The sequence below is a fragment of the Chelonoidis abingdonii genome, chromosome 4 (genome assembly GCF_003597395.2).
Source record: "Chelonoidis abingdonii isolate Lonesome George chromosome 4, CheloAbing_2.0, whole genome shotgun sequence".
NCBI classification, from domain to species: domain Eukaryota; kingdom Metazoa; phylum Chordata; order Testudines; family Testudinidae; genus Chelonoidis; species Chelonoidis abingdonii.
In genome coordinates, this window is record NC_133772.1 from 49,501,366 (window position 1) to 49,522,967 (window position 21,602).

The 21,602-nt window shown below is 40.4% G+C and overlaps 1 protein-coding gene across 1 annotated transcript; it reads left to right on the forward strand.

The window, feature by feature from the left end:
* Positions 1-3,340: 3,340 nt before the first annotated feature.
* On the forward strand, positions 3,341-20,415 carry PSMA1 (proteasome 20S subunit alpha 1). The gene is made up of 10 exons (XM_032767132.2): positions 3,341-3,469; positions 6,443-6,487; positions 12,557-12,658; positions 13,136-13,239; positions 14,095-14,183; positions 14,931-15,001; positions 15,873-16,002; positions 16,768-16,847; positions 19,466-19,570; positions 20,091-20,415. Exons 1-10 carry the CDS (start codon positions 3,467-3,469, stop codon positions 20,145-20,147), a joined length of 786 nt encoding a protein of 261 aa, XP_032623023.1. The 5' UTR covers positions 3,341-3,466; the 3' UTR covers positions 20,148-20,415.
* Positions 20,416-21,602: the final 1,187 nt, after the last annotated feature.

Below are 21,602 nucleotides of genomic sequence, written 5' to 3' on the forward strand. Positions count from 1 at the left end.
ATTGCATCTGGGACAAGCCTGCAAATTTTGGAGGTACAGCAATGAAGGCCCTATAAATCACCTCTGTGATAACGAAGAAAGCCCCATCAGACAATATTGTGGGCAAAAGGGGGTGATTATAAAAGGAAACACTAGCAGCATTCCTGGTTAAAAGTTCCAGTCTTTCATCATCATAGAACTAGGTTTGTGTAGTTCTCTCCTAGGGAGAGTCCCTGTTTTGGAGAGAGAAACTCAGTGGGAAGCCAGCAGGCAGCACTGGTCTCAGGAAACATATGAAGGAATAGGTCATACTTTTAGCATAGAAAATATTGAACATATAAAGTAGATATACTAGTCCTAATCCACAACTCTTATGAGATACACCTATCATTGGAACTTAAATTCTCACACAGAATTTCCTGGAGCCCACCGCACACCCTCCTCCCCATTCGGGGCTCTGGACTTCAGCTACAGGGCAGGTGGGTCTCAGGGCTTTAGCCCCGCAAGGCATGCTGGGGCTCAGTGCTTCAGCCTGGCAGGGGGTGCCTGAAAATATCCAGTGTGGGGGCTTCAGTCCTACAAGGCACACTGGGGTTTGGAGCTTCTACTCTGCAGGAGGTGCCTGAAAATATTTACCGCAGGTCTGCTCTGGACAGCTCTGGCTGAATTTAAGCCCAGTCCATCATGTTAAAAGCCTGCTTGGAAAGAAGGCCATGAGAAAGCCTTGGCATGACAAAAAAGTAATATTTCAATTCATCACTAATTTCTCATAAAAAACATCCAAGATACTTTTTTATAGTAAAGATGGACACTGTGCATCCATCCATGGAGAGGTATAATAGAGCACATTTTTAGCTTACCAGTAGAGGGCTTGGTGCAGCTGCAGGGGAGCAAACAGAGACCTGAACTAGCATCTCTAAAGGATCATAATGCTGAGGGTACAGAGGCTTTTAAGAGGGAGGTGATGAGTTCAAAGATCCATACTGTTCCTCTGAAACTCACCCCAGGCCCTGGATCTGCAGTGTAAGGGCATAGGTGCTAAGATATTCCCCGCTACCTACAATACTGTGCAAGATCAACAATAGTGCTGTTGTACAACAAGAGTGTTGCCAACTCTTGTAATTTTGTCATGTATCATATTTTTTTTTAATTAAAGGTCCAGCTCCTGGAGTAAAGTGATTATGTGAGAATCTCAGCTTCCATTTTTTAAAAAGTAGATTTTTACCTCTGATGGTGACAAAGAAAAATCTGAAAACATGACTTGAGTGTACCCTAATGGCTCTGAAATCATAAGGCAATTAAAAAAAAAAAACTTTACTAGGTCTTAATGATTTTTAAATGTTTGGGAGTGGGGTGGGAATTCTGCAATGGGAACCTGTTAAATATGAGTATGGAAAGTAAGCACTCGACATGGGAAATAAGAATAAATTCAGTCCAGAGACTGTTATTGTAAAAGCCTCTATCACTCTCTTCTGTTTCAGTAGATATGAATAGTGCTGCAGAACTGTGTTCATTCTTGTATGCACACAATACATAGCAGCAGCATGATTGTTTGCATAATATGTACTCTTCACAAATTGTTCGGTTATTACAAAATATCTATGAATTTCACAGCTGCCAGTGACTTTTACTAAAGTCTCACACAAGCCCCAATTAAAGTGGGGAAAATGGATACATTTTCCCAGGCCCTAGTCCAGGGGTGGGCAAACTATGGCCCACGGGCCATGTTCGGCCCATCAGAATTTTTAATCTGGTCGTGAAGATCCTACTGGGGAGCAGGGTCAGGGGCTTGCTGCCGCACAGGAGTTGGAGACGAAGACATGCTGCTGCTTCCGGGAGCTGCTTGAGGTAAGCGCTGCCCGGAGCCTGCCCACCTGAGCCCCCACCCATGCCCCAACCCTGATCCTCCTCCTGCCCTCCAAACCCCTCAGTCCCAGCCCAGAGCACCCTCCTGCCCCCCAAACTGCTCATCCCCACCCAAGCCTGCACCCCCAGCCAGAGCCTTCAACCCCCCCACACCCCAGCCGATTCCCCTCCCGCCCTCCAAACCCCTTGGTCCCTGGTCGAGGCAGCCTCCTGCACCCCAAACCCTGCATCCCTAGCCCCACCTAGAGCCCTCAACCTCCCCTGCACCCCAGCCCCCAATTTCATGAGCATTCATGGCCCACCATGCAATTTCTATACCCAGATATGGCCCTCAGGCCAAAAAGTTTGCCCACCCCTACCATAGTTCAAGGTAGGGACCAGCCAGAAGGCATAAGCCCATCAACATGAAGTCTTCTAAGTACTGATGAGAAAAACGATTTTACAAGTCTGAGGAATCTCTCTTGATCAGAGTAATCTCTCACTGCTGATGTTATTGAAGAATTAATGCAACTTCAAGATCAGTGTCCCAAACTTCTATTGGAAGCATGCCTTGTGACAAAAGGTATGAGAATTTTGCCACCATTACTGCAGAAGAGAGATAGGAAACTGAAACAATTTCATTATGAGACACCTGAGGAATAATGTTCTGTCACCCCAGAAGATGACTCTGAGCCTTTATTCAGAAGGCATGTGTTCTATGCAATTCTGGCCAATGTTATCCATCAGTTGAAGCTGCTACAAAGCAACTAATGACATTGATTTTAAGTTCCCTTTGTTTCTAAGGTATGTCACACTGGAGCCTGAGGAACAGAAAACAGCATCCAATGTCTACTTCTATTGATCTTACAGAGAACTTTCCATCGGAAATGGTGCATCTGAAATAAAATTTTCAACTCTGCTTTTGGCAAAGAACATGAACTGCCATTTAGAATAAAAAACTGCACCTCATTGTCCGTGCCGCATACACAGCCCTAGGATTTTTTTCACCCGTTTCCAGTGTCTGGGTGAGAAGCTAAAAGAAGTTGCAGGGCAGGGAGCTGGCCCGCATCAGAGTGTGGCTCGCTGCTGCGGCCCAGAGACGCTTACGTCCCCTGGCTGGTTTGTGCAGGACCTCGCAAGACAAACGGATGGCAGCGAGATCCCTAGCAAGTTTGCATTGAAAAGGGATAGACGGTGACGCGGCCTCTCACTCCCACTTCACAAACCCACGGGGCAACGTCTGTGTCTGTGAAGGCTGGGGGCCTAGTCACGGGTTTACCCTCAGTGGAGGGAGCGGCGGGTTCTTGCCCCCGCCTCCTTCCAGAAGACGGCCCGCAGCTCAGGCGAGCTTTGCAGACGCCTCTCCCCCAGGCTGGGCAGGGACTCCAGCTAAGCACTGCGCACGCGCGGTTCAGGTAGGCAGTAGTGTGTTCCCCCTCCGCAGGGCCCCTGCTGGAGCCTCTCTCTGGGCTAGGGGCGGGGGGAGGTGGAGTCACAGCCGCATCCGCCCTTCGATCGATCAATCTGGAAGCGGCTGCTCTTCCCTGGGGAGAGGGCGGAAGTTCTAGTCTCTCAGCCGAGACTTATCGCTCGCTGAGCTGCTCGCCGGTCAGAAGCTCGCGCCGGAGTTGGGGGAAGGAAGATGGTGAGGAAGGGGTCGCTGGGGTGGGCTGGGCCCAGGCCCCCGTCGAGCCCTGGGCCGCTGCCAAGCCCGACCCGAACCGGTGGCGGGATGTGGGAGGGGCCGTGAGTCAGCGCTTCTCATGTGCGGCCAGGCCAGGCCGGGGGATGTCCGCGCGCAGCTCCGGCAGCCGGCGGGGACAGCCTGGCCCGGCTTCGCCCTTAGCGGGTCCTGGGGCTTCCTCCGCTTTCCCGGCCCGAGCCCAGCGAAACCCGCCCCCGCTCTTCAGAGCGACCCACCCACACATATACACAGAGCGATCTCCCTCCGCTCAGAGTCCGACCTGTCCCACCATAGGGCATCCCCTTCCCTTCAGAGACCATCCCCCAGAGCGACTGACTCCCTTCCCTGCTTCACATAGATCTTCTCCTCTCCACAGCAACTCCATCTCCGTTCAGAGACAGACCAGCACCCCGCGCCCAGCGTAACCCCCTTCTCCACACACAGGCCTACCCTAGTCCCATATATAACCCTCCCACGTTCTCAGCCCACGCAAGCCAAACCTGTATATAGGTTTCCCCATCTGATTCCATTCCACGTGAGCCAAGTTTAATTATAGTAGCTTTTAATGTCTAATTCCGAAAAGAGGAGTGAAATAACAGAGAACATAAAATCAAAGTCGGTATACTTTAGATATGCTTTAATATGCAATAAGAGAATATTTTACAAGTCACTATATATAAACATAAAAAATGGGCCCAGATACTTGCACGTGTGAGTAACGTTAATGTACCTGACTAGTGGTGTGAGTTATCATGTAAATCCAGGAGTTTATTATGCTTTATACCATGTCAGCTGTAGCTTTTTGCTGTCCTTTCAGGTCAATCGCCATGGTAGCTATGTACAAGATGCCATTATAAGGAAATTACATACCTGTAGCCGTTGTATAATGTTCTTAAAATTGTTTCAAATGCAAACAAACTCTTTATTTCAGTGCATTTTGAAATCATTAGTTAACTAACTTCCTGTGAGGAAAAACAAACACTTATTTTTCAGTAGAACAAAAATCAGAGAGAATAGAAAATGAAACAATTGCAGGACTGGAGTTCTGAGCCATGAATGATTCAGCAAGGTACCTAAGCATGTGCTTAACTAAGCATGTGAGTAGCTCCATGACTTACTTAAAGTTACAAATGCTTAAATACCTTGCTGAACTGGGACTTTAGTTTAGGAACAATGAACTGTTGGGTTAATGGTCCATGTACCTGCATTGCACAGTAATCCTTTGATTTTACTGAGACTATCCACAGGCACAGGGTTCTGTGTGTAGGGTACTTATTGCAGGAAAGGGGCCTAAAGTTTTAATGTTTACATTGCCTATCAGCTTAATCACAGTTGGCTTTAGAAACTTACGATTCATCAGGCAATATTTTTTCTAACTGATCCATCAAGAACGTAGTAGAAAACCGCAGCAGTGTAAGACACATTTGTATTTTACAGATCATATTGTGTAGCAATGAGATCCAACGCTAGAGTCTCTTATAGCAGAGATGACAGGAATAGCTATAGTTCAGTCAGTGTATAGTCTATTTTTGGGTCTACAGCATCTCTATTCACCAAAAGTAATGTGTGGACAGAACTGGAACAGAACAATTGAGCTGGGGGATTTTGAAAGGCCACATGTGGAGCAGTAGTGGGAGGACTATTTGAATTGCTCTAGTTTCATCTGCCTTAGTACTGTTCATGCTTGCACTAAACCAGTGCAGGCTGAAATATAAATCAGTATTTACCCCCTGGAAAAAGCAAGTCTAATCCAAAATATATATGTCACATTGCAAATCATTTGTAACATGTTTGTGAGTGAATTGACTGTGTTTTATAAGTCTACAGAGGACCTACAAAGTTTATAGCACAATAAATTTATGGAGTATAGATAAGACCTTGGTGTCAAGATAAATGTGAAGCTCTTCCTCCTTTAGATTTGTAGAAAGAGTATTTTCTGTTACCCCACATCTCCTTGTTCCTTGCCACCTGTCTGTAGCCAGAGTGAGTGAGGACTCTACTTACCTTCCCCAGCCTCCTGTCGCCGCCCTAAGGTTGTGTCTGCTACTTCAACCTGGTGGGTGGGAGGTGAAGGGGGACACCTATTCTACTTAACTCTCCCCCAGGCTTTGTGTAAATATTTCTCCTCACCACAATTAGGCCCTAGAACTATTATCCTGAGTACTACTTTTTCAAGCAACAGCAGAATGAAATTGACCTGATTCTTTGAAGTTTATAGTTGTCTGTGTAATGAATACTAGCAGTGAGGACTAGACAATTTTTTGCTGCAGCTTGGCATTCCTCCTAAGAGAGTTTTGTTGTAATTGATTGGCTGTCCATGCTAGAACACTCTGGTTTCCCACCCAAAAAATCTGTAGACAATCTGGAATTGGTGTTAGTGCAGACAGGATTATCATTAACCCATGCAGGAAATTAATAGGAATTTCTGCTTGTTTCTCTGGGGATTATAGTGCAGTGAAGTTTTCCACTGCCCCCAAACTAGCTATATCAAGTTGCCTAGTTACAGTTGCTGCTGTTTGCTGCTCAGATGCAGACACATCAATGTGTTAAGAGGCTGGTGATGCCTTTTGGGTTAAATATCTTTAAAAAGCATTTTACTCATAATTTCTTGTTGCCAAGGTACTGTAGAGAGGGTATAGGGTCACAAAGCAAGTTAAATGTGTGCTATGTGTTTTATGCTGCAAAGATTTTGAGGTGTCATTTCGTGTTAAAGTAATTCAGATCACAGTAAGTATTATGCTGATTCAGTAATGTTGTGTTTACTAAATAATGATAAATGTGCAGAAAAATATATTGTGGTTGAGCTCTTGTTTTAGACTAGAGAAATTGTGTATGTTGTATTAAGCAAAGAAAATTAATAACCTTTGAGCTTTCAATGATTTCTTTTCCCAGCTGCATATTCTTTTCATACTAATGAATTGGTTTTGTTCACAGTTTCGCAACCAGTATGACAATGATGTCACTGTCTGGAGCCCTCAGGTAAAAGAATATAATCGTGTTACTTGCTTTCCATTTTTCCTTTTCTCTCTTTTCACTATTATGGTAGTGGCATGAAGGCAGTGGATGACCTGTTCTAGTAGCTCAAGGGGTATGGGTATGTCTACACTACGGGATTATTCCGATTTTACCGAAACCGGTTGTTTAAAAGATTGTTTAAAGTCATGTGCACGCGGCCACGCTAAGCACATTAACTCGGCGGTGTGCGTCCATGTACCGAGGCTAGCGTCAATTTCCGAAGCGTTGCACCATGGGTAGTTATCCTGTAGCTATCCCATAGTTCCCACAGTCTCCCCCGCCCATTGGAATTCTAGGTTGAGATCCCAGTGCTTGATGGTGCAAAAACAGTATCGCGGATGGTTCTGGGTAAATGTCACTCAGTCCTTCCTCCGTGAAAGCAACGGCAGACAATCATTTCGCTCCCTTTTTCCCCTGGATTGCCCTGGCAGACGCCATAGCATGGCAACCATGGAGCCTGTTTTGCCTTTTGTCACTTTCACCATAGGTGTACTGGATGCTGCTGACAGAGGCGGTACTGCAGTGCTACACAGCAGCATTCATTTGCCTTTGCAAGGTAGCAGAGATGGTTACCATCCCTATTGCACCATCTGCCATTGTAAATTGGCGATGAGATGACGGTTATCAATCATTTTGTACCATTTGCAATTGGAAAGTGGCGATGATGGTTATCAATCATTTTGTACCGTTTGCAATTGGAAATTGGTGATGACGGTTATCAATCATTTTGTACCGTCTGCTGCTGTCATGGGTGCTCCTGGCTGGCCTTGCTGAGGTCGGCCGGGGGCGCATGGACAAAAATGGGAATGACTCCCTGGGTCATTCCCTTCTTTATGTTTTGTCTAAAAATAGAGTCAGTCCTGCCTAGAATATGGGGCAAGTGTACTAGAGAACCAGAGAGCACAGCTGCTCTGTGTCAGAGCCCCAGAGATCCCACAGAAATGATGAGCTGCATGCAATTCTAGGGGGTGCCCCTGGAACAACCCCATCTGTTGCTTCCCTCCTCCCCCAGCCCTCTTGAACTACTGTGTGATGAAGTAATAAAGAATGCAGGAATAAGAAACACTGACTTTTTAGTGAGATAAAATGAGGGGGAGGCAGCCTCCAGCTGCTATGATAGTCCAAGCAGGACATTAAAGGGTGGTGGGGAGAGGAGCGCAGCCTCCCGCTGCTATGATGAGAACAGTTACCAAGCATTTTGTACCATTTGCCAGGAATGACCAGGAGTCATTCCCATTTTTACCCAGGAGCCCCTGGCTGACCTCACCGAGGCCAGTCAGGAGCACTCACGGGATGATGAGGACGGTTTTCCACCATTTTGCACCGTCTGTCATCAGGAAAGGAAGGGGAGGGGATGCTGCTGTTCAGCACCGGGTCTACCAGCAGCATGCCGTAGACATACAGTGATATTGAAAAAAGGCGAGAAACAATTTTTTTTTTCCCTTTTCTTTCATGGGGGCGGGAGGGTGAATTGACGAGATATACCCTGAACCACCACGGACAATGTTTTTGACCCTTCAGGCATTGGGAGCTCAGCCAAGAATGCAAATGCTTTTCGGAGACTGCAGGGACAGCTGGAGTCCTCAGTCCCCGTCCCCCCCCCCCTCCTTCCATGAGTGTCCAGTTGATTCTTTGGCTTTCCATTATGCTTGTCATGCAGCACTGTGCTGAGTCCCTGCTGTGGCCTCTGTCTGTCATAGCCTGGTGATTTTTTCAAATGCTTTGTCATTTCATCCTCTGTAACGGAGCTCTGATAGAACAGATTTGTCTCCCCATACAGCGATCAGATCCAGTATCTCCCATACGGTCCATGCTGGAGCTCTTTTTGGATTTGGGACTCCATCGCAACCCGTGCTGACTAGTGCTCCACACTGGGCAAACAGGAAATGAAATTCAAAAGTTTGCGGGGCTTTTCCTGTCTACCTGGCCAGTGCATCCGAGTTCAGATTGCTTTCCAGAGTGCACTGTGGGATACCACCCGGAGGCCAGTACCATCGAATTGCAGCCACACTAACCCTAATCCGACATGGCAATACCGATTTCAGCGCTACTCCCCTTGTCGGGGGGGAGTACAGAAATCAGTTTAAAGAGCCCTTTATATTGATATAAAGGGCTTTGTTGTGTGGACGAGTGCAGGGTTAATTGGGTTTAATGCTGCTAAATTCGGTTTAAACACGTAGTGTAGACCAGGCCTATGATGCTGCTAGTGCTGCTCCATAAAGCAACCTTTGAATGTTTTAAAGCATAGTATGAATAATGCTATGTGCCTAACACACCAAGAAACTGTTAAATATGCAGTTTTGAGGATGAATTTTGTGATTTTTGTTTTTATAGTTGAACTTTACAGTAATTTTATTAACCAGTGTTTTGCTCTCTCTATACTTATACTAGATATGTTCTGCAGGAGTGTGTTTAGTTCTTTTTAAACTCTAATGTTGGAGTATTGCTGGGGGGCAGTCATCCAACACTTCAGATTGCTTTTGTAATGTGAAATGTACACACATTCAGTTACATAATAGGTGTACACAAGCAACTTTATGGACTAATATCAGGATGGATTTGTTTTAAGTCACCAGTCAGGAAGGCTCGATTTAATCACAGATGTCTACATAAAAATGCATTCTGGAATATGCTGCTCAGTTTCACTTTTGTTTCTATTGCCTGTCCCCTCCCTTCTCACATTTATCTCCAGACTTCTTCTCCTTGTCCAGATCTATTCTATCCCCAACAATCTTCTATTCATTGAACTTTTTGAAACTTTGCACGTTTAGAGAGAGGTAAGGGATTGATGCTGTGTACACAAATCTGCAGAGGGACAATAGGGCTGAGGTCTGTTCTCACCTCTATATATTATTTATTTATTTTAAAACATTTTTGCTGTTAATAAGCATGTTATCCCTGGAGACACAAATCCACAGTTTGAGAACTGTAAAATTAAGCATCTCTGATGGTATCTTCTAGGTTGTGTACTGAGTCCCATTGGGTAGATAGATTATTTAGGTTAATCTTTCTGTACAGAAGCCCCTGGATCCCCATAAGATTAGGTCCCTAATCCATGAACTATTGGAACTCATTTATAAAACTTTTCTTATTGTCTCATACTATAGAATTAGAATTTTTATAATCCCTATTCCATGAGATATCTTTGAGCTATAATGTATCTTAATTAAAACTATCTTTAGATTGTTTTTTGAGGAAAAACCTTTCTATCAAAAAAATCTAATTTAAATTAAAAACAGATTTAAAAAAATCATTGATTTCTGTCCACCCTAATTAATATATTTAATGAGATATTTACAAACATAAAATGGAGAGTGGGAAAATGCGAAGAATTGAATTATAAAAGGACAAGTTGTCTCTGTGATGCACTAACATTCTGTAGTTACAGTGTCTTATTAATTTTCTATGTATTTACCTGGTATCCGCTGTAATATACAATGTGTAATTATGGAGGCCTCACAGTGGCTCTAAATTAAGGTTGCATTGAGATTTACATGTAGCAGGAATTAAACCTTTTGATATGAATAATATATTGTACCTTTTTCAAAACTTAGAGTGTTGAGTGGAGAATGAATCTTCTGAAAACTAACAATCAAACCTCTTAATTAATTTAAGATTTTTAAAGAGGTCCCTTTGCAAGTTTTTGGGAGTCCAATCTTTTTTCAGATACTTGTAGCAAATTACAGAAATTTTGAGATCTGAAAACTGACTCACTTCTAGATGGTAGCAAAACCAGAGATGTACACTATTTTAAAAGTTTATTAATATTAGTGTAAAGTGTTAAAATTACTGTTTCTGCACGGCAATTATTATTAGTGAAAATTGTCATCAAATACAAATTCGGTAAATAAAATTTCTACTAATAATGGTTTCTAGCCTCTTGTGAAAATAACCTTGAAAACTTGAACTGAGCATAAAGCAATGCAGAGTTGTCTGTTTGACATTTTATTGAGTTTTCAAGTTTATTGAGTTTCAAAATCGTGAGGCCTAGATTTGCCTTCACAGATCTTTACTGTGAGATCATATGCCCTGTTACGTGTGACAGATCTCATTTCAAAGCAGCTAACCAGTTGGGTAGGGTGTTTTCTTGAGGCAAGTGAAATTGGTAGTGTCAAGAAGCCAGACTGCCACAGTTACAATCTTACAAGTTTGCCCTTGAGCCTTCCCTATTCTGTAGTGTTGACTGCAGACTGGTACATGTCTGGTAAAATTTTCAAGCTATGGTGTTGAGATCCTTTGTCACGGAGTGTGGGGGAAGACAAGGCCCTGCTCCCCCAGCTTCCTGCAATTTATCGTGACTCTCAGCCAGCCAGTAAAAAAGAAGGTTTATTTAGACAACAGGAACACAGTCCAAAAGAGGTCTTACCGGTACAGACAACAGGACCCCCTTAGTTCAGTCCATCTGGGGGCTCCAGGGAGGCCACAGCCCTGTTGGTCAGGGTGACCCTCTCCATTTCCCAGCCAGCTCCAAACTGAAACTCCCTCTAGCCATCAGCCTCCCCCCGGCTCCTCCCTCAGCCTTTGTGTCCTTTTTCCAGTTTCCTGGTTACCTGGCCTCCAGCCTACCTCCTGGGTTCTCACATTACATGCTCAGGTATGCTCCCTTCCCCAGTGCAGGCAATCCCAGCAAAACTCCCCTGCAACCTTCCCAGGTTAATACTCCCCACTCAGCATTCAAATAACACATCAAGAACATTCCCACTTCGTCACATCCTTGAATTAAAGGTGTTATGATACTACACTATGTCTTCTGTAAAGTTGCCCATCACCATAGTATGTGAGTGCTATACTACTATGTTTGCCAAAGACCTACCCAATTCCAGTCTTGCTTGTCTGATATAAAATGCTGGTGCTGTGTTATAACTCAACTATCCTCAGAAGAAATCTTAAACTTGATATGCCCTTGTGTTTATGCCACATATACTAAGCCATATAAAAACCGCAGCAAACATGGTTTGTAGCTGCATGTGAAATGCTGAAGTATATGGGATTTAATATGCCCCCAGGCACCAGTGTTTTAGGATGAACAGCCAAGTAATTGCTGTTAATCAGATATGGTACTTGTTGGTGATATACAGACATTATATGGGGTGAGACATAAGTGTAGAGTTCACATTCTAGGTACCTGAATTCTGCATTTTAGTTCTTTCCAGCTTTTTCATCTGTGTGACTTTTAATTTTGAATTTCCTGTTTTATTTTTAAAACTAACATTCCTTAAGATATTTGTCACTGATGCCTAATTACTCCCTTAACTCCTGCTCAGTTTTATGTTTTATCTGGTATTATTTATACTTTTGTTGTCAAGTACCTTTATACTATGACAAAGATGTGTTTAAAAGGAACACTTAAAATAGCTAGTCTCTGCAGGTTGAAATTATTTCTCCACAAACTCTTGTTTTTTTAAAAAAATAAATACATAAAAATTAGTAGGTGGACTTAAGGCAGTGGTGCAGCAGATGCAGTGGTGAAACACCACAATAATATTTTTTAGATCTGTTACTGTTTATGGTGGCATAAAGGACTAATCAGGCCTTAATTGTGCATGCTGTCAATCTTTGTATTAGAGTCAAGAATATACACTTCAGTGACTGGAAAGGATTTTGACGCGAGTTGTGATCTTCTGTGTCAACCATGCAGTTCTTAGTCAATAAATAGATGTATATGGGACAGCCCATAATGGTTTCAAAGTACTATGTGACAGGAAATGTCTTATCCCCTATTACTGAAATTCCTTATCATCTCAGTGGAAAGTAAAGAAGTGTTTCAGATACTTCTGGTAGATCTTTCACTGTTGTGATAAATGTAAAACCAACAAACGCACCAATCAGTTAAAGGTCTGATTTCAATTGAGACTGAAAACTCTGTTTTTAATTAATCTTGAGTGAAATCTTGGCCCACTTAAGTCAATGGCAAAATTCTCATTTACTTGAATAGGGCCAGGATTTCACCCTTTGTGTGTGGTTTTTGCAGAGTCTCTGCCTTTCTTATATGGAGAGTCAATTTTAGAGTTGTTAATTTATTTCATTCTGTAGGGCCGAATTCATCAAATAGAATATGCTATGGAAGCTGTGAAGCAAGGCTCAGCTACTGTGGGGCTGAAATCAAAAACCCATGCTGTTCTGGTTGCTCTAAAGGTAAATTTAAGAAAAAAACATTGGAATTACTTTTTTCTTCTTGCAAGCGCAAACATGGTCAATTCAAGGCCTTTATCGTTGTTAAATTAAAATGTCAGATAAGGGGATGTAAATTTCTGGTCTGGGGCAAACAAATTTTATAACTTTTTTCTTTTGTACTTTAGAAAGTAAGATTTACATATTTTCATATGTTTTAGCAGAGGTGTAGAACTACTGATATTTTGATTAATCTGTGATAAAATAGGTCTTAATCCTGTGGTGGAAATGTTTTTTCTTCAGTACATTTTCTTATTGGGGTGGGATCAGCCTTTCATGTCTTATGTCTATTACAAGGTTACAGATTTTGGGCTGTAAGTTCAGTCCTTATTGATAGTTGCTGACAATCTTTTTTTTAAAAGCATTGTCCATATTGATTGACACATTGTTTAAAGTCTGCTGCAATAATCTTTATGACTAATATGGCTTTTTTGTGTGTAGAGGGCACAGTCTGAACTGGCAGCTCATCAGAAAAAAATCCTGTATGTTGACAACCATATTGGCATCTCAATTGCTGGGCTTACTGCTGATGCAAGACTGTTGTGGTGAGTTTCTTAATGACTGATGTGTACAATACTCTAGTAATAATGAAGTAAAAAAACAGACTTCTCACACTGTCATTTGATGAGGCCAGCTAAGAGAACTTGCCTATGGTTACTGGTGCTGCACTAATATGCAAGAAACTAGGGGTGAATGCCTTGTCCTATTAAAGTAAATGTCAAAATTCCCATGGACTTCAGTAGGGCCAGGGTTTAACTGCTAGGCTTTATTCCCTGTCCAATGTCTTGCTTCCCCAAGCTGGTCGAGACTGAGCAGTCTCAAAAGTGTACATCACACATTGGCTACTAACAATTCCTTCAGCTAGTGATGTAGATAAACTCTAGAGAAGTATTCTTTTGAACTCTCAGCTGGCTGTGTGGTTCTGGCAAACGAGATAAATATAAAATGAGCAAGAAGGATTCCTCGGTTCATAGATTCATAGATTCTAGGACTGGAAGGGACCTCGAGAGGTCATCGAGTCCAGTCCCCTGCCCTCATAGAAAGGGACAGAAAAGGCATACTAAGGACCACTTACATATTAATTGCAATAACATTCCAAAGGAATATTTCCTATTAATTTTTCATTTTGCTCCAAATAACCCCTCTTCACTGCATATTCTATAAACATCCATTTTGCCTTCATTCATGGTGTTTCGTCTGTACGATATTCTTTCAGGCATATAGTCTTCTAAACAACAATGATGAGTCATAACATTTTATAGTGGCATTTTTGGTCTTCGTAGCAATGCTGAAACAGTAATAAATTATATACATGCACACAAGCTTGAAAAGGAAAATATTAAGTTGGAGAAGCTTCCTTCTGTTTGTGATCCATATATTTTTATTTGCTCTTCTTATAGTAATTTCATGCGTCAGGAGTGTCTGGATTCTAGATTTGTGTTTGACAGACCTCTTCCAGTGTCCCGTCTAGTGTCTCTGATTGGAAGCAGTATCCTTTTTATGTTTTAGAGATGTGTGTATATATTTGACATGTAATGAGTCCATGCTTTTCTTAAAATTCAGTTCAGTTTTCACTTTGTTGATGTGTTTAGAACTCTTTTATGTCAAAATATTTATTTGTTTTATTTCAAGCAAAGATTGTGTCGAAAGTTACAGGAAATAGATGCAAAGATCTTGTTTGTTTTTTTTTGGGAGGACATCCTTTCTTCATCCATGGAATTACTAGGCAAGGCAATGAAGTGCCATGCAGGAGACCTATTGTAGAACTGGAAACAATTTTTAACTTGTTTTCTGGAACACTTAAAAAGCCCCAGATAATGTCACTTTCTGATGGAAAAAGAACATTTAATGTTACTGCCTCGTTCACCTTAATTGCCCATTTCTGGAACACACTAAGCATTTTGTACGTCGATTGTACTTGATAAAAGCAAGTGTGTCAAATGGAAAGGGGATGAAATTGGCCAGACTAGCATAAAATCAGTCACTCGTATTACTTGCCTGAATATACCAGTCACTTTGTTTGGGGAAGCTAATTGCTATAGGTCTGACTGGAGATGAAGAAGACCTTACCATTGGTGCTCAAGACAGATGATATCTGTTTCTCTGGAACAAATTTTTTCATCACAGGAAATGGCTAACAGACCTATAGCAGTTTTGATGGAGTTTTACTTGGATTAAGAATAAAATTTAAAAAGTATTAACTTGAATCTTCACAAAGAACCTTAGCTTGTTTAAGAAACCCAGATACCAACACAGAGATATGGCAGAAGACCATATGGTGTAGGACTGCTCATTGCAGGTTATGATGTAAGTACTGTGTGTGTGTGTGTTTCCATTTCAATTTATCCAAACGAAAAATGCAGCCAGTAAAATATTTTACTTCTGTAGCAACTAACCTTTTGTTGAGAGGGAGGGAGGCTGACTATAGCAGTACTTATCAATATTGATATAGCTAGAGGAAACTCTTTTTCTTGACCTTGAAACTTAATTCTCATAAATGTTAAATGAAGGTAATTTTTCTGCAGGTCCCTGGAGTGGATATTGATGTATATATGTAGCTTAGAATTTAAAAAATGGCTAATGATTTTGGGGCCCAAGGTGAGACACTTTAAGGGGGCTTGACTTTCAGAGGGTGAGTGTTCACCACTTCTGAAAATCAGGGCCCCTTTAAGGTGTCTCCAGTTGGTTATCCCGTTTGTTCTGTGTAGCACAGACATGTCACTGCCCTGATGATCTTACAAACTAAGCAAGTTGAAGGTAATGGGCAGCCTGATTGAATCTTGCATGCCAAGGTTCAGCCCTGAACAGGTTTGGACATCAGTACATGTGGGAAGCACTGGGAAATGTGTTTAATATTTATTCCAGGTCATAAAATGGGATCTATTCATAATATAAGATCAATACAATTTATAGGATTTTATAGAGAAACAGGGTTTTCAGTGGCCTCCATTGAACTTACATAAAAACTTCTGATTAAAGGACATAGTGAAAAGGGGCAATTTAGAAAATTTAGGCTTGAAGCAACTATGTAAGAACTGCGATGTGAAGCACAGTATAAAACATACCTTCATGCATATATGACACACACATCATGTGACAGAGTTAGTGCTAAAAATATTTTAGAAAACTGCATGCCCTCTTGTGAAGAGTTGATAAAATTCACACCTTTTTTTGCCAGGATATGGGTCCTCACATCTTCCAAACTTGTCCTTCTGCAAACTATTTTGACTGCAAAGCTATGTCCATTGGCGCTCGTTCACAATCAGCTCGAACTTATTTGGAGAGGCACATGACTGAGTTTGCTGACTGTGAGTGATGAGACTCTTCTGTTAGATTTTCTAATGAACTTTAAAATATATGCTTGCTTTGTTTATATCGCATCTTATCTGGTAATATTTATTTATAGCTGTGCAGAAGGGGAAGATATAAGAGTTGAATAGAAATATCCAATGTAAATCAGGAGGAAGAAAGAAACTAGATTCAAAACACTGAAGGTTTTCATGTCTAACTTATTTCAGTTGTTTAGCAGGCCGAATGGAGGAAAAGTGTCTGCCTGGAGAACCCGAGAAAGAGTTAAATAGGAAGAATGAATTTGGTTTTTAGAGAAAGTGATGTTCCTTCCATTTCAGAGTGAGGATAGTATTTCAAGATATGCATGTTTTGTCTACTTAATATTTAATCTGTAAATAAGAAGTGGATTTTAAATCTCAAATTAATTTTGTTTTTAATAATTATCAGAGGCCACTGAAGAGTTGTGGGGGGTAAAGCAGCTCAGATATCATGGCCCAGACACCATATAAGTACCTAGATGGATTTATCTGCCATTAGCTTACAGTCTAATACTACTTTTGTGATTTAATTGCCTTGAATGAAGGGGAGGATTGGTTCCTTATGGCATACTTATTTTGGATTTCCAGTTACCTATCAAAGAAGCAACATGCGTAAAGCAGTTTGGGGACAGAGCTAGCCAGACTATTTTTCCAGCTAGGAATGGAAGGTGGGGGGAAGGAAGGGTCTCGGGAAATAAGACTGTATGTTTAACTGTTTTTCTGATGTCAGTGTATTGTTTGTAGGTAACCTGAATGAGCTAGTTAAACATGGTCTACGGGCTCTCAGAGAGACTCTTCCTGCAGAACAGGATCTGACCACCAAGGTAAACACCAGGATCTTCCTTCTTACTAGAAATTACCATGACAGAGTTGGTGTTAAATATGGGTGTGTACTGTAATCCTCATTTTAAGTATGGAAGTCAAACATTAGTATTTAGGTAAAATATATTCAAGTGTGAGTCTAATTCCGTATACTATCAGTGTACTATCAGTTCTGAGTCTTAATCTTATAGATTACAGTGCAACTTTCTGAACTTTTGATGTTTGACCTTAACAAAATAATGCTATTGCTAAATAGAAGACTATTTCCCTTGTTAGTGAAGTTTCCCTTGTTAGTCTCATAAATTCCTATGTAAGATAGCCCTTCTTTACTTAAGTAGCTTTATTGATGATTATTTAAGATTTGTTGAAAATAACAAAATTAGTTACAGCATAGAGTGACAGCTTCGTGCTTAAATGTTCATTTACTTTTAACTGGAATCTGCTGTTGGTTTCTTCAAGATAAAGTATTTACCTTCATGTTTGTGGGGTTTTTAAATGCACTGTACTGTTTCCCCTACAAACAATTTAAAGGGGGCTGGAGCATTGATTTTTATCTCGTGATTTCTGGCCCTGAGACCTTGTCCTTAGGTTTATAAGAGAGGTTTTATATATTTTTTTTTTTCAGGAAGGGAAATTTTAGTATCTTAACATTTTTTCTATGGGGCTCATAAAATACTGTCAGTAAGAATTTTCATCTGAACCAGTTTTTTTAAACACTTTTATATTAAGGTAACTTTAAAAAAAATTCTATTGTGTAATTTTCTTTTGCCCCCTTTCTGGCTACTAGCCCCTATTCAAAACTATTTGTTTGGCCTAGCCTAGTCTTGCACATTCTGGAGCTGCTGCAGAGCTCCTGGAGCATAATATGAAGCAGTATGTTGGTCATAATATGAAGCAAATCCCAAATGGTTATGTTGGTCATCTTTCTTTGTTTTTGATGTGCTTTTTCTTATTTATACTTACTTAATTCCTGGAGTTAATCTTAAAATTTCTAAAAGTAGTAGTGAAATTTGTTCGTTCATTCATGCCTATGTCCAAGCATTCATTAAATATTTTACGTGTCTAGTAATATTATTCAGGTATAGTACAAGGCTATTGATAAAAGGCATATGTCTGGTGAGATGCGCAGAGATTTAGGCACGATTCCCATTGGTTATCATTGTACATCATATGGAGAACTTAAAGAAAAGTCTTCATGGATTTTTAAATAACTAAACCTACATCTGTGAATAACAAACCATGAACACACAACAAACATTTTTATAAAGTCTTGAACTTCTCAGCCAATTTCCACAGATGTTATCTCTACCAAAAAGCCATATCCTGAGATACCTTGTAACTCTGCTTTCAGAATTTTTTTCCATGTCACATCAAGTTCTTCAGTTCGATCATTAATTTTACCCAGTTCTGTCATGTTAATTTACCAAAGTGTCATGCCACTTTCTAAGGATCCATCTCTTTGAACAACTTAGGACAATTTTAGTCCATTCCTTAAAAGGCTTTGTAGTTCCATATATTGATAAAAATTGATGTAATTCTTACTCAGCAGGTAATATAAAAATACTGTGGAATCATAACTTAACACCTGACCAGAAATATCTGATATTAGAACAATGCCAAATAAAATGTGAAATAACCATACTTAGTCCCACACTGACATCATTTATTGAATCAGATGTGCAGAAGTCCAGTAAATTCTATGCAGAATTTAAAATTGTTACTAATTTCAGCCTTACTAGCAATCTGATAATATAGTCCAATAGGTTTTTACTATTTTTTTCTTAAAGTATATGTTTAGATCACATTCCCATATCCTTTGAGAAACTCAAGTGCGCAGACAGGATAAGAGACAATGAGAGAAGGCTGCATATTTTAATATTTAAAGCTTTATGGAAGATGACTCATACTCTGAGTAATCAGATAAATTACTTGAAATTCCATTAATTTTAATTGAAATTAAATCTAGATTGTTGAATGCATTGGGATTACTCTGGATTTACACTGGCATAGCTAAAAGCAGAATCTGGCCCTAGGTCTGTTTGATTATCTTAAAGGTTAGGTTAAGATAAGTCTTGCATTTTGTTTTTGGTGTCAGGAAACTTAACAGTAATGTTTTCCTGAGGTACTCTTCAGGGTTGATCCATTGAATTCCAAAAGGAAGAGTCATGCGTGTTAGTGGGTTTTGAATCAGGGTTAATAAAAGCTTTTCATCTTAGACAGTGTAGTTTGTTAAAATATTTATACTAAATATATGCTGAAACCAGCAATATTGAAAAATCATATGCTATGTTTGTTTATAAATGCTGAAACACAACTAAAAAACAAAGGGAGTTGAACCTGTTGTGTCTCAAATCATCAAACTGCATTTTTGGCTGATACCATTTTGGAACATAATAGCATCCTTGTAGAGAGTGAGCCTCCCTCACTTTGTTTTTTCGAAAGAAACCTACCATAAAGTAAGTCTGATAGAGAATTTCCTTTCTTAATTTGATTCATTGTGCCAAATGTATCTTAAACTTAGGAGGAAGCTGTAATTGATACATTTCCCAAGTAAAAGCTGCATAACGTTAGAAATTCACAAGAGACAGTTTCTCAGTTCTTTCAACATTGTACTTAACAGAATGTTTCCATTGGAATTGTTGGCAAAGAAATGGAGTTTACTATCTATGATGATGACGATGTGTCCCCATTCCTGGAGGGACTTGAAGAGAGACCACAGAGGAAGGTATGTGACTTAGTTAATGATCTTAAAAATAGTTTGAATTGCTTCCTGTTTGAGATGGCATATCTAATCCTCTGCAATAAGACTGAAGATGAAGGACAAGAAGTCTGTTTAACCAGACTAGTCTGAATTAGCCGAAAGCCCTCTCAAGTTATTTCCTCTTCTCACCTTGGCTGTGCCTGGCTACATGTGCTTTGAACATGTCAAGCTCTATACAAGTATAAAATATTTTTATCCTGACCTTTTAACTCAAAGATGCAGCTTGCAGATTCTGTAAGTCTCAACACGCAGTTCTGCCACTCCTCTGATGAAAATGGAGTATTACATGTTGGGGCCTGTACACCTCTGCTTGCCTTGTTTCCATATTCATGAGGGGGTTATGGGAGCCTCGTATATCTGTGGGCTTATTTTTGCCAACTTTCTCACACAGTTAATTCCTGTGCAAAGCTGTCTCTTTCTTGTTTGACTTCTGCCCTTTTATAGTAAAATCTTTTTTTTTTCTCCCCCCCCCCCCCCCCTTAAGCTTGCTCCACCTGCTGAGGAACCTGCAGAAAAGGCAGAAGAACCAATGGAGCACTAATGTTTGTGGATAAGCCCATGTGTTAACCTATACATAACAATATAGAAATGTTCATCCATTAATCTTTACCCTGAACCAAATGGATATTATAGTAATACATTATGGGGAATTAGTCCTAGAGTATTTTCAGATATCCCTAAACTGACATCAAAGAAGTCATACTTGGGCACTTTTTCTCTTTTAAAGTACCCAAATGCTATCTGTTTTGTATGAAGAGCAGATTGTTTTTTAAGGGCATCTGGAATAAATTTTTCTTTCTTGAAACTTGCTACATTGATTTGTTTTAAATCTGTTACACAAAAGAATTATTGTTCAAATTACGTGCATTCTCTCTTCATATATATTTTTACGGCACACATCAGACTGCTGTCTAGGTACCAGTAGATATTTGACCATTTGTTATATTAGCTACAAAAATAGTAGCTGATCAGTGGACTTCATCACTTTTTTAAAAATGAATTTAGTGCTCTTAAAAGGTGCTGAATTGACAAATGGAAATGAAGGTCTATTTATCTTGAGAATAGATCCAGAAGCACAGGTGTTTCTGCATCTTATCAATGTCTCAACCTTGACCTGAAAGTCTAATAATAAGGGTTGTTTGCTACTCTGTGCTGTCAGTTCTTGGCATTTCTGGTGAGGCCTCCATTCAATAATCTCTGTTTTTATTGATGTCAGTTTTAATGATGTTGGATCCCTGCTCATTTAGACATGAACTGAGTCAATAAATTCATTTCACAAGAGCCACTAAACAATCATCAGGTGGGTAGGGACTTTCAGAGCACTAACTGGGCTAAAATGAACTGATGACAGTCATGAGGAAACAGGCCATTTCTGATACCAAATAAATGGTGAGTTGTGGGATTGGGACAAGAGACATTACCAGCCCCCAAAGCCATCCTGACTGTGTTGTGCCTTGCTAAGCGTGTGCATTTTATGGATCTCAGTCTGGAGCACATGACACAGTCAGTGTTGAGCCACAGTTTAGGTTTAAATTGAATGCCATAGAATCTAAATTATCTTTAAATAACAAGACTTTCCATGCCACTGTTCTACAGATCAGCTTATCTCAAGTTTCTCATCGAGGTTCCATAAATCATATCAACATTAGGCATTTTATTTGATTAATATTAATTTGATAAAGTAACATTAAAACAGTTTGCAATTTCTTATATTGTGCTGCTATATGGGACATCTCTAATGAAGCTGCTTTTCAGTGAGACTGCTGCCACTAGCTATAAATTCTGATATGCCAACTGAAGTTACAGTGAGTTTCAAATACATTTTGCACTTAACACAATGGAGCTCCTATAAATGTGATAAGCAAATGAACGCAGCATTATTTTTCATTTCCACGGTGTTTCACACTTATATCCTTTGTATTAGATTTTAGTGTTGTAAGAAAGGTATTTGTAAGATATAACTGGGTTGGGTGTGGATTCATTCTTTGTCTTAAAT

Coding starts and splice junctions, on each gene's coding strand:
- PSMA1 (XM_032767132.2), top strand. Junction 12,659..13,135: donor CTGTTCTGGTTGCTCTAAAG/GTAAATTTAAGA, acceptor TTTTGTGTGTAG/AGGGCACAGTCTGAACTGGC. Junction 15,002..15,872: donor TGCTCATTGCAGGTTATGAT/GTAAGTACTGTG, acceptor TTTTTTTGCCAG/GATATGGGTCCTCACATCTT.